The 13647-nt window shown below is 35.6% G+C and overlaps 1 protein-coding gene across 1 annotated transcript in view; it reads right to left on the bottom strand.

Moving 5' to 3' along the window:
• Positions 1-13647, bottom strand: part of BLTP1 (bridge-like lipid transfer protein family member 1) — a 186021-nt gene that overhangs the window by 150938 nt on the left and 21436 nt on the right. Inside the window, exons 9-13 of the mRNA XM_052654644.1 lie at positions 12865-13015; positions 8364-8520; positions 7269-7347; positions 3625-3716; positions 2212-2329 (exon numbers count right to left, since the gene is read on the bottom strand). Coding sequence (XP_052510604.1) covers positions 2212-2329; positions 3625-3716; positions 7269-7347; positions 8364-8520; positions 12865-13015 — 597 coding nt within the window. The remainder of the gene's footprint in view (positions 1-2211; positions 2330-3624; positions 3717-7268; positions 7348-8363; positions 8521-12864; positions 13016-13647) is intronic.

Consider the following 13647-nt stretch of genomic DNA (forward strand, 5'->3'; position numbering starts at 1 on the left):
GATCCCCTGGAGGAGGAAATGGCAACCCACTCCAGTGTTCTTGCCTGGAAAATCCCATCTACAGAGTTGCCTGATGGGTTACTAGTCCATGGGGTCGCAAACAGTAAGACACTACTGAACATGCACACAGCAGCAGAAAGATTTCAGAAGTAATATATCTAAATATTACAGTTGTTAAATCTGGGAAATGAGAACTTAAGCTTTGTACCTTTCTACATTTTTAAAATTTCTCCAAATCAATTTTACAAAAAAGTAACTCAAAAAGTGAATTTCAACAGATAGAAGCATAAAAATTAGAGTTAGAGAAAGAAAATTATTTAAGAAAAACACAATTATAATTTAAGAAATGAGTACTTGTTTAATAAAATATTCAGTCTAAATGTAAGCACTACTACAAAATAAACATTAAATCTTGAGAAATTTATACTTCTATCTAACTATTCTTAGCATTACTAAAGTCTGAGATTGTGAAATCTGGAGGAAATACAATGTAAAGTATAACATGCTTGAAAATGTTGGGTTTTTTTAAGTTTAAATAAATTAATTTATAATCTAAAAAATCTAAAAATAAAGAAACTGGAATCTACTTTAAAAGATAAGCAAAGTTAGAAATGACAAAATATTAAATGAGAAGGAAAAGAAGTTATTTATATAAAAACAGATTCTTGGGCCAGACTATTGGGTTGGTCAACCTAAACCTGGACAAAGTGCTTAACCCCTCTGTAACGGACTGCCCTCTTCTGTAAAATAATGATAATAAAATTGACCTCAGAGAGTTATTATGGAGGTTTAATGATTTAATATGTGAAACTGCTTAAAACAGAGACAGACACTAATACAAACTAAGTTTTAGATATATATATATATTTTTTTTTTTTTCATAAACCTGAATTAAGTATTCATTGTCCAGCTTCACTGACAAAGTTTAACTTTCTGGGGCTCTGTCAAAGTTTCTACTACTGAGACCTTGAAACCTGAATCCTGGAGAAGAATGATGTAACTCATCTCTATTTCATAGATAAGGAACTGAAGCTTAAACAATTAAACTATTTGGCCCACATCATATTGCTAGTAAATAATGTCATGACAGAACTACCTATGCATATCTTAATCACTGCTATACCCACAAATAAACAACTGGTGGGTGGACAAACAAATGGATAAATGCAGCAATCAGTCAAACAAATATCAGAAACTCTGGGATAGCCACGGATCCTGGAAAAGCAGACTGATTCTGTTTGGTTAAACTTCTTACAGAAAGGCTAAAAAGATGCTTACTTTTATGTAATAATTTAAATTACTGTAGTGATTAAACATTTATGTTATTCAGAGATGAAGACTACACATTCCCATACTCATAAAATGTAATAAGCAGTTATCATAACATGCTGCAAGAAATAAAAGAATTTTTCCAACTAACGATAGTACCAATTCAATTATACACATCAGTCTATGTCCGACGCAGGATACAGCATGCTTGGGGCTGGTGCACGGTGATGACCCAGAGAGATGTTATGGGGAGGGAGGTAGGAGGGGGGTTCATGTTTGGGAACGCATGTACACCCGTGGTGGATTCATGTCAATGTATGGCAAAACCAATACAGTATTGTAAAGTAAAATAAAGTAAAAATAAAAATTAAAAAAAAAAAATTTCATGGCTGCAGTTACCATCTGCAGTGATTTTGGAGCCCCCCCCCCCAAAAAAAATAAATAAAAAAAAATAAAAGGGAAAGCTTTTATATCAGTAAAAACAACAACAACAACAACAACAACAATTATACACATCAACAGAAAGGAGTTAAGTAGGGACTCTGAATACAAAAACATATTTGACTATGTGAATATACTGTATGTGGATTACAATAATTAAAACAAAATAATAAATCCACTATGATGCCTAATTCATGAAGAGGAAAAAACCAATTCATTCTCCCCATCTAACTCCCCCATTAGAGTTACACAAAAAAAGAATTCTTGCACTTCCTTCCAAGGTCAATTTTGGGTTCACAGTTTCCTTCTATGGGTTAAAAAACAGCACAGAACATATATATTTAAATTTTTCCTCTAATAATCTTGGCCCCAAAAGAAGTATAAAAGTGAAAAAGTATGAATTGTGTCATTAAGTCCCTATGCTGAATTTAAAAGCAAAACTTAATATAAACAAATTCTCTCTGATAAATCTCACTGTATTTTTACTTATTAGAAAATTACCTGTGAAGAAATTCTTCTGTGCAAAGATAAAGTGGTAGGTGGCTTTATAAACCTCTAATTCACACTGCCATGTCTGTGGCATGTTCCATATTCGGGGGTAGCTGGCATTGATGTGAAACTGCAAACCAAATGTTAAGCAAAATGTTAGACATTAAAACGTGACATTGTGTGAACAGCATTAGAAATGAACTCACACAAACTGGTAATTAAAAATTATTTTTCTACTGAGTTGAACAGAAGGTCCTATACAGATTTTCAAATTGCTGTGGCTAAAGGTCAGTACCCATGGTTACATCCAGCTCATGAAATACTAAGCCATGATGTGGCCAAAAAAGTTCAAGAACAAATCAGGCTACAATTTTGATACTGTAGCTAAACAGAGAGTAACCTCATTAATTCTTCTTTAAACTTAATCTGTTAAGTGAGAGGCTCAGGGTCAAGGAGGGTAGAGTGCAATGCACCCTGTCACACAGAAGTTTGGCCACCAGTGCCTCCTAGCTACTCATTTGACAGCGCAGTAGTTATAAATCTGACATGGTGTTTTGTGATATATTTCACCTGCCAAGACTTGGCAGTTCTCCAAAGGCAAGAGCTGCCTGACCAAGAATAGCATTATTGCACAGTACCATTTATCAGCAGTAGCTCAGGAATTCATTAAAATGCTGAATATGTCAGTTTACCACATATTTATAGTACTCAATATATTCTTGGATAACTGCAAAATTTTCCTCTTAATTTACATATATCGTGTAAATGTGCTTGTTTAGATAAACAATTAAGGACCTAATGATACCATCTAATATAAAAAAATCCTCTCTGAATATTAGCTATTCCACAGAGTAAATTTGGTGATTATTGTTATCCCTGAGAAAAAATAACGATCAGCTTGATTAATGAGTTCCTGGCCTGCAATTTTTAATCATTAGTGTTTCCACATTAATTCTGTTTCTAATGTGGTGCAATTTAGGGTATCAATAAGATTTTCTTCCTTGTACTTTATTCATAAGTAAAAAGGACAGTGAATTATTAAGCATGAGAAAGAATCTGATGGGGCCAGGAAACATACAGCAAAAATTTATCTAATTATTTACAGCATAGGAGAGAGTCTAGCCATACAATGAAGTTTAAAAACAAAAATTTCTAACACCTTCTCAAATTTTTAAAGGCCAAAAACCCATGTATTGCTGCCTTATATTCATTTCCCCTAAAAGAAGAACAATAGGGAGAGGCCAAAAGGAATCCAAAGCATTGACAATCTACTCTTCTTTGCAAAAATATGGGCAAGAGCACCTGGTGGTTCCTGAATAAGAAGACAGATCATTTGATGACTTGACCATTAAAGTTTTATATTAAAAAAAACCCCAAATTTGTATTTTATAGGTATACGCATATCACCATATACGTTAGACTTACTGCTAACATTTCTGCTTCTAAGAGAGTCCGGTATTGCATGCTGGTAGTGGCATCAACATGTAAGAGCTGTCCTTTAATCGCAGGGGTATAACCTAAAATAGGTGAAAACATAAAAAATAAGAACCTAAAAAAATAATTAAAATTTTCAGAAACTGGAAACAAAGTCCCCCACCACCCAAAGAAGGAATTCCTGAAAATTGGTGATTAGTTACTATTAAAATACACCTCCAATAATATGGACTATGCTATCTAATCCATAACCTTTCTCATTCTGGACAGCTCTCATGGAAAAAAAGTTCCATTTTCATATAATATCTATCCTGATCTTGCTTTCTAATGCAAAACTACAAGTCTATTTTCTAAATGATTAATAAGCAAGTATTTAAGACTGTTTCCATGTCTTTTTTTCCTCCATTAACTCAAGGGTACATATATTTATCATTTTTAACTACTCATTATATAGTGACAGTTTCTGAACAACAGCTATTCCTTACATAATGACAGTTATTAAACAACACAGCCCTGTTCTGAATAAAAGCAGAAAAGTTCAGAGTATTCCACTTCTTTTTTTGATAGACTGTCCTCCTATGAACACTAACACTATGATCATTATTATATGGTTAATTCAACATGCATCCCACTCTGGGCATTTTGTCCCCCAAACACCTGAATCCTTTGGGGAAGTTTTAAATGTTTTATTTGGTTATTATCTAAGACTTCAGTCTATTTTTCCCTCTAAAGATACTCATCTTCAAAGCCATCCAACCTTTACCAGGCTTTGTGGTGACTCAGTGGTAAAGAATCATCCTGTCAATGCAGGAGATGTGAGTTCGATCGCTGGGTCAGAAAGATCCTCTGGAGATGCAACTCACACCAGTATTCTTGCCTGGGAAATTCCATGAACAGAGGAGCCTGGCAGGCTACAGTCCACGGGGTCACAAAAGAGTTGGACATGACCAAGCAACTAAACAACTTTACCAAGAACCTGACTGGGTTTTCCTTAGACCTTTAGCTCATGTAGTTCCACAGTCACTTTGCTGTGGCACTTTCCATGAATTCATGATAGGTCAAGATGATGATGCCTCAGTCCTCAGATGGCCCCTTTACCCTTGTGCACCAATAACTGTACCCCTAAAAAATATGTACAAATATTATCCTATTTGCATCATCAGTTTAAAAAAGGCAAAAGCACTCCCTTAACTGAACTATTCTCAATTTTATGCAACACCCAATTGTCTTTCCCTCTACAGTTCAGTTCAGTCGCTCAGTCGTGTCTGACTCTTTGCAACCCCATGAACTGCAGCACATCAGGCCTCCCTGTCCATCACCAACTCCTGGAGTTCACTCAGACTCACGTCCATCGAGTCAGTGATGCCATCCAGCCATCTCATCCTCTGTCGTCCCCTTCTCCTCCTGCCCCCAATCCCTCCCAGCATCAGAGTCTTTTCCAATGAGTCAACTCTTTGCATGAGGCGGCCAAAGTACTGGAGTTTCAGCTTTAGCATCATTCCTTCCAAAGAAATCCCAGGGTTGATCTCCTTCAGAATGGACTGGTTGGATCTCCTTGCTGTCCAAGGGACTCTCAAGAGTCTTCTCTAACACTACTGTTCAAAAGCATTAATTCTTCGGCACTCAGCCTTCTTCACAGTCCAACTCTCACATCCATACATGACCACAGGAAAAACCATAGCCTTGACTAGACGGACCTTAGTCGGCAAAGTAATGTCTCTGCTTTTGAATATGCTATCGAGGTTGGTCATAACTTTTCTTCCAAGGAGTAAGCGTCTTTTAATTTCATGGCTGCAACCACCATCTGCAGTGATTTTGGAGCCCCCAAAAATAAAGTCTGACACTGGTTCCACTGTTTCCCCATCTATTCCCATGAAGTGTGATTAAGGCTATCCTAAAAGATGCTTCTTTCCAACCAATTACTCTGAATCCTAGAGAATCTCAATATCTGCTTTAAGATTTAGTATGATTATTCTTTTAAAAGTAACTAAGATAAGGTTTAGCTCTTCACTGTAACAGCTCTAAAGTTAAAGGGAAAAGATACTATCTCATTTTCAGTCACTTTTTTGATTAAATATCTAAGCAGGCAGACTCAACTGCTATCTTTTTAACACAAACTAATAAATCTGCTTCTGAACTGTGGTGTTGGAGAAGACTCTTGAGAGTCCCTTGGACTGCAAGGAGAACTAACCAGTCCATTCTCAAGGAGATCAGCCCTGGGATTTCTTTGGAGGGAATGATGCTGAAGCTGAAACTCCAGTACTTTGGCCACCTCATGCGAAGAGTTGACTCATTGGAAAAGACTCTGATGCTGGGAGGGATTGGGGGCAGGAGGAGAAGGGGACGACAGAGGATGAGATGGCTGGATGGCATCACTGACTCGATGGACATGAGTCTGAGTGAACTCCAGGAGTTGGTGATGGACAGGGAGGCCTGGCATGCTGTGATTCATGGGGTCGCAAAGAGTCGGACACGACTGAGCCACTAAACTGAACTGAACTGAATAAATCTTTGCCTGCTTTCTTCTTATTGTAGAAACAAAATGAGTGACAGAAACAAGGAAAGAGAGCCAATTATATAAAAATTACTCTAATCATGCTTCTGGGAAAGTGATAGAAACATTGCTAGATAGTAATTTAAAAATTAGGGTAAGTTGCTATTCTCCATTCTCTCAAGAGTGAATAAAGCAGAATTTCAATTGTTCTCAATTACAAATGTAATAAGAGGACAGGAAAAACAAAGAAAAATTAGGAAGACTATTTGACATTTTGATAAATTTAACAAAAAAGTATTTAATGTTTAATGTTACTGGTTAATCTGTATCAGGGCCCAAATTTCAAATGCATAATGAACTTAGATTATCTTACTTCAGATGAAACTACAACTATCAGGGCATGATTTAATATGTTAAACATGAAATATTCTGCTTTCTTAAACTTATGCTATTCAAAGAACACGCTTACTCTGACAAAAATCTTCTAAAGATATATCCTAAAACAAAGCTTATTACTACTGAATCAATTTCTGCCCATGGACCATGTTTCATGTGCCAGGTTGGGTTTGGTACCAGGTATAAACTGGTAAAAAGAAATACACAGCATTTGCTTTCACAGAGCAATAGACTAGTAGGAAAAACACATGCTAAGCAAATTATGCACAATCTTACAAAAGAAAAGTATAAAGTACAATGACAGCACAAATAAGACCTAGCTTGAATAAAAGTTTTTCTCTTCTTTCTAGGTGCATGAATAATTATATAGCATTTACTAAGGGCACACACAGGACTTCCCTGGTGGCTCAGACAGTAAAGTGCCTGTCTACAATGCAGGAGACCCGGGTTCGATCCCTGGGTCGGGAAGATCCCCTGGAGAAGGAAATGGCAATCCACTCCAGTACTATTGCCTGGAAAATCCCATGGACAGAGGAGCCTGGTAGGCTATAGTCCATGGGGTCGCAAAGAGTCAGACACGACTGAGTGACTTCACTTTCACTTTCAGTTTTCAAGGGCACATTAAAATATAACAGAAAACTGAAAGAGAATACTCAATTAATTTTAGTCTAAGTAGATTAATAATTATTTATATATTAATTATGCCCATAATCACTTAAAAAGAAAAACACTCATTGTAGCTTACCATTTTCCTCAACCGTCATTGGAATATTAATTTCTAAATATGAACCAGCTCCAACATTTACATGTACAGCATTTGTTTCCTACCAAAAGAAAAAATTCATATGAGACATTATAATTATTCTCACATCTTTACTTTTCAGTTATTAACGCAGACAAAATTCAATCATTAATCCAATGGTTCAGCAGAAAAGAAATCTGCCTGCAATACAGGGGACATGGCTTTGCTCGTAGGGTCAGGATCACCTGGAGGAGGAAATGGAAAGCCACTCCAGTATTCTTGCCTGAAAAATCCTATGGACAGAGGAGCCTGGGAGGCTACTGTACAAAGGGTCACAGATAGCCAAACACAACTGAGCATAGCACACATACACAATATTAAATAGGGCTTCCCAGGTGGCTCAGTGGTAAAGACTCTGCCTGCCAAAGTTCAAGCCTGGGGTCAGGAAGACCCCCTGAAGAAAAAAATGGCAACCCACTCCAGTATTCTTGCCTGGAATATCCCATGGACAGAGGAGCCTAGCAGGCTACAGTCCATGGGACTGCAAAGAGTCAGGCACTGAGCCACAACAACAATATTAAATAGGTATTAGAAGTTCCGAAGAGCAAAAGTTCAAATTTATACCAAAAATACACTAAAACAATTTGGCTAGATTCAAAGAAGAAGAATGAGACTACAGTATCAAAGTCTATTTCTATTAATTCTTTCCAGTATTTGGCACTTAATGATGTAACATAGATACTGACAGGGGTTAGGCGAAGCTCATAGAAATGAATCCAAGTACAGCACTAGTTGGGTTTCCCATGTGGCACTAGTGGTAAGGACTCACCTACCAATGCAGAAGACATAAGAGATGCGGATTCAATCCCTGGGTAGGGAAGATAACCCTGGAGGAGGGCAACCCACTCCAGTATTCTTGCCTGGAGAATTCCATGGACAGAGGAGCCTGGGAGGCTAAAGTCCATAGGGTCCCAAAGAGTCAACCACAACTGGAAGCAACTTAGCACACATGCATGGGACTAATTACCAGAAAAACACTCTGGAAGATAATGGTCAAATTTTAAACACTACTTTCTACTATATTATTTCAATAATTACCCTATTTTTGGTAAACAACAAGTCAATTGTAGCATCTGCAATAATATTCATTCGTAGTTCAAAAGCAAGGATCTGTCTTGGTCTCCCAGGCTGTGCAATTTCAGAAACTTTCAGAACTTGATAATCAGGAGGGAAGAAGAACTTCCACAGACAATCTCTAAATAAGGAGTAAGAAAGAATAATGACAAGTTATTCAAATAAAATTGCTTCTCATAAAAGAGACTAAAATCAGTATTATAACTTTATACTGATATTATCATTGCTATCTCATTTAACAATTGGACATAAATTTCAAAAAAATAAATCACAAAATAACACCTACTATAGTTTCCTTTCAGTAAAATGAAAGACTATTTTCTCCATTGTTTTCTATTTTCAGAGATCAATGAGCTTTGAGCACCTAATATACTGCTGTAAAATAAGACATGGGTAAGACCAAGTTTACACTATTCAACCAATACTGAGAGAAAGTAAAGACAAGTATATCAAATGTACAAATGGCAAAGAAAGAGTTGAAGGGGAATGGTTTAATTAGAATCATTTTTCCTTTCTGGATAATTACTTAACCTTTCTGAGGATATTTGCCTGCTTCCTCACTTGTAAATGAGGTTTACCATAACCAGTCTCAGAAAATAGATCCAAGAATTAAATGACAACACACATCAAACAGTTGGTAGTACATGGCACATGGAAAGAAATGTTATTCTATTATTTTTATAATCATTTTTAATCAATATTATAACAATAAGGGTCTAAAGAGAAACAGGTTTCTAAAAAGATACAAGTGTTTGTAAGCTAGAGCTCTAATGTATTTGCCTCCCCTTATCTGACGAAAGATGAAAGAAATCAAGAAATGTTCAATTCAGACTCTTCTATGTAATTAAAAAATTAGCATGTTACTCATACATTCAGAGAAAGTATAGGAAGGAGTCACGAGTAACTGGAAATGCTACTTGGAATGAACAGAGAAAAATTAGATGAACAGAACAAAATTTGCAAACTGATTGATTTTAGACTTTAACTTGCCATCATTAACGACATGAAAAGAAAATTAAATTTATAAATGTTTTGGTGAAGACACACAAATATATATAACTAAGATATTAAAGACAAAGAATCCATCTGATCAATAGATGATCAGGGACTATAAAATGGGCAGCAGGATATAATGAAAAGAACAGTAGACTTGAAGGGTTGGTTTGAATCTTGGCTCCAGATGGTACAGCTTCCTTATCTTGCCCAAATCACTGAACCTCTCTGCATCTCCATTCTTTCACAGGTATAATCAGTTCACCACACTTGTCCTAGTGTCTCTCACTGAGTTGTAAAAATATAAATAAAAGCACTTAAGTGCTAAATTGCTTCAGTCTCTGCAACCCCATGGACTATAATCCACAAGGCTCTTCTTTCATGGAATTCTCAGGGCAAGAATACTAGCGTGGGTTGCTATGTCCTCCTCCAGGGAATCTTCCCAACCCAGAGATAAAACCCATGTCTCTAATGTCTCCTGCATTGGCAGGCTGATTCTTTATCACTAGCATCAACTGGAAAGCTCTGAAAGAAATTAAGTGAAAACAATAAAAGGCCAGACAATGTCAGGAATATTAGCATTATTATACTTTATTATTAAGCAGATAAGTACAAATTTATAAAGTGTGGATTTCAACTGTCATGAAAACACTTGAAAAGCTGAATATCTTAAAAGACTGAGAAAATCATGTAAAGGTGATAGACATAAAAAATCTACAAGCTAAATAAGGTCATGCCAAATCAGAGATTAAAAACTTCTCTGGTGGTCCAATGGTTAAGAATCTACCTTCTAATGCAGGGGACACAGGTTCAATCCCTGGTTGGGGATCAAAGACCCCTCGTGCTCCAGAGGAACTGAACCCATTACCCACAATTAAGACCCGATGCAGCCTAGCAGCAGCAGCAGCCAAATAAGTAAATATTAAAAAAAAAAAAAAAAACTCACCATGCTGAGTAAACTATCCAATAATAAAACAGGTGAGATTTTCTCCTACATTTTTTACACTAACAGGTAAATGCTTCAAAAAACTGACCTAATTAACATTTCTGATAACAGTTCATATTTGTTTAGAAACTTAATATGGGGAAGGAGTAAAGGAAATGGCTACAGAAAAGGAAATGCACAATTTGAGTATGTAAGGGAGGAGATAAGTACTACTGCAACTTACAAAAGGAAACTAAACTCAAGTGATAATTTTTCTTCTTTCTAATAAATCTGAATGGTTTTGTTAAGTTCAGGTTAAGAAATGTATTGCTGTTCTCTCCTAGCAGTGGCAGGACTAACTGAATGGAGTTGGTAAAGACAACTTTTTTTTCCACATTATCTTCAGTATCATTTCACTATGACTATATACTAAAGGAATTTTGGCTTGGATTTTCATGTAAATATAGCCTAATATTTTTTCTTAATGCATTAAAATTAAATACAGCTTAAGAAGAATTGCACTTTATTCAAATGCAAAAATATTTTATGTGTCTGTGTTAAAGCACTGCTTTAATTTTCTCCTTTCAAATATAACTGTTCCTTAATGGAATGTAAAGCTCCTCACTTTCAACTATTCCACAGAAAAAACAGCATGGTTTAGAGTATGAAAAATTTTATCATAAAAGGAACATTTAAATCCAGTAATTTGAAAAATATTTGTTTCCTTACCTGAAATTTTAAGCTGTTTACTTTCAACTCTAAAAATCTAACCCAGAACTTAAGTATTATATTCCGGAGAAGGCAATGGCACCCTACTCCAGTACTCTTGCCTGGAAAATCCCATGGATGGAGGAGCCTGGTAGGCTGCAGTCCATGGGGTCTCGAAGAGTCGGACACGACTGAGCGACTTCCCTTTCACTTTTCACTCTCATGCCTTGGAGAAGGAAATGGCAACCCACTCCAGTGTTCTTGCCTGGACCTGGTGGGCTGCCGTCTATGGGGTCGCACAGAGTCAGACACGACTGAAGCGACTTAGCAGCAGCAGCAGCAGTATATTACAAGTTTTCAAACATACTTACTTACACATTTACCATTCAACTGTTATTTAAATAGCTACTTAATGGAACAGGTATTCCTATACACTAGAGATACCAAGGTTAAAAGAATGTAGTACTTGACAAAGTATATAATTCTAATAAGGCTAGGCAGAAATCACTTTTTTAAACAATAAAGAGTCAGTATATCATGTCAGTATCAGCACTCTCATTAGGCAATTGATCTAAGGATCAATGGCCCAGTAATATCTGCCTCTGCAACTGTTTAGCTTGTATTTTCCTTTCAAGCTAGCTTATGAAAAACTAAACTAGCTTTAACCAAATGTATATTTACATAACATTCTAGATGTTCTCTCTCAAATAGTGGTAAATGACACCTATGTTTAAAATTCTTCAGTAAATATAGATGTTCATAATATATTAAAGATACGAAAATTCCTTCAAAATCAACAGGATAACTAAGAAATAAAAAAACTCTTTTTACATTTCAGGCACTCCCATTACCTCCAATATAAAATTTACAAATTTCTTAACTACCTACAAATCTCTTAACAACCTATAGAGCTTATTAAGACAATTCTTGACTTCATTATGCATTTGAAGGACTCCTCCTTTGCTTTGATTATTCCTTCCTTCCTTCCTTTCCTGGCTAATTCTTACTTATTTTTCAAAACTCAACTCATATATTACCACAACCAAAAAGCATTCTCCAATTCTCTCCTCTTCAATATGAGTTATGAACCTGTTATGAGCTAAACTGTGTCCCCCTAAATTCATATGCCCTAAACTTCAGTACCTCAGAATTAGCTATAGTTAGACAGTCTTTAGAGAATTAAGTTAAAAAGAGATCAATAGGGCGGGCCCTAGCCCAGGATGTCTAGAAGAAAATTTGGACATAGAGACCTATAAAACATATAAAAGGGAAGACTGTGTGAAGAAACGGAATGACCATCTACAGCCCAAGGAGAGAGGCCTTGAACACATCCTTCCCTCATAGCCCTCAGAAGGAACCAATGAGGCCAACACCTTGGTCTCAGAATTCTAACCTTCAGAACTATGAGAAATTTCTGCTGTTTAAGCCACAAAGCTGGTGGTACTTTGTTATGGCAGCCTTAGTAAAACTAACACAGTGCTTTTCTAAGTTCTTCATCTTAATAAAACTCTTTTGTTTCTTTTTTCCTAAACTGACTTTTAGCTCTGAATCTCCATAATCCCAACAATCCTTGGCATATTCACTGATTAAATACAAAAGAAAAAACCAACCAACCCATAATATGCTGCTCATTCACCACTTTTCTAATGAATTAGCGCCTCCTTTAGAGCACACTTGCTTATACCAATTGTTCTACAAATTATTTGGATTAAAATGTTTAGTGATATTTTACCCTGCCATAATAAAATAGCTTATAAAAATACTGAGCTAGTTTTTAATAAAAATTATAGTATTATCCCAATATATTTGACTTAGAAGAAGTGTAATTTAATCAAGTACCTCTGCCTATCAGCCCATGGCCCATAGTTGAAATCTGTTCCTTTACCACAAACTATATCCAATCCCCAACAAGGAGGCAAGTCTTGTAATTTGCAATCTTCAGTGCTCATTTCTCCTTCAACATTTTCTTCTGTTTCTTCTGGAACAAGTCCTATATTGCAGAATATATAATATGAAGATAGCTACTTAAAATAACCATTAACAGGTTTCCCTAGATCAACAGTTCTAAAACTTTATCTAAGGAATCCTTTACACTCTAAAAAATTATTGAGGACACCAAAGTGGGAATTTTTTTGTATTTTATCTATCATATTTTACTGACGTTGAAATTTGAATTGAGCAATATTTTAAAATTTATTTTTAAATAAAACTCATTACATGTTGACAAAACAAAATATCTAAGATTTACTGAAAATATGATGCAAAAAAACTACATTTTAATGAAAATATAAAACTTTAATTTTACCTTGAAATATTAAATAATTATTACTTTCTAAAACAAATTAATAAGAAACACTGGCATTGTTTTTATCTTGGCAAATCTCTTAAATATTCAGCTTAATAGAAAACAAGTGAATTCTCATAGTTATTTCTGCATTTAATCTGTTACTCAAGAATCTGAAGAAAATCTAGCCTCATACAAATAGAAAAGGTAGGACTATTTCAACTGCTTTTTCAGATAATTTTGGATATTCTTTGACACTACACCAAATTTCAACAAGTGGTTATTTCTTAGAGAATACTTGCAATGTGGAATCTGAAATTAAATCCCTGAACTTTTCA

The sequence above is a fragment of the Budorcas taxicolor genome, chromosome 17 (assembly GCF_023091745.1).
Source record: "Budorcas taxicolor isolate Tak-1 chromosome 17, Takin1.1, whole genome shotgun sequence".
NCBI classification, from domain to species: Eukaryota; Metazoa; Chordata; class Mammalia; order Artiodactyla; family Bovidae; genus Budorcas; species Budorcas taxicolor.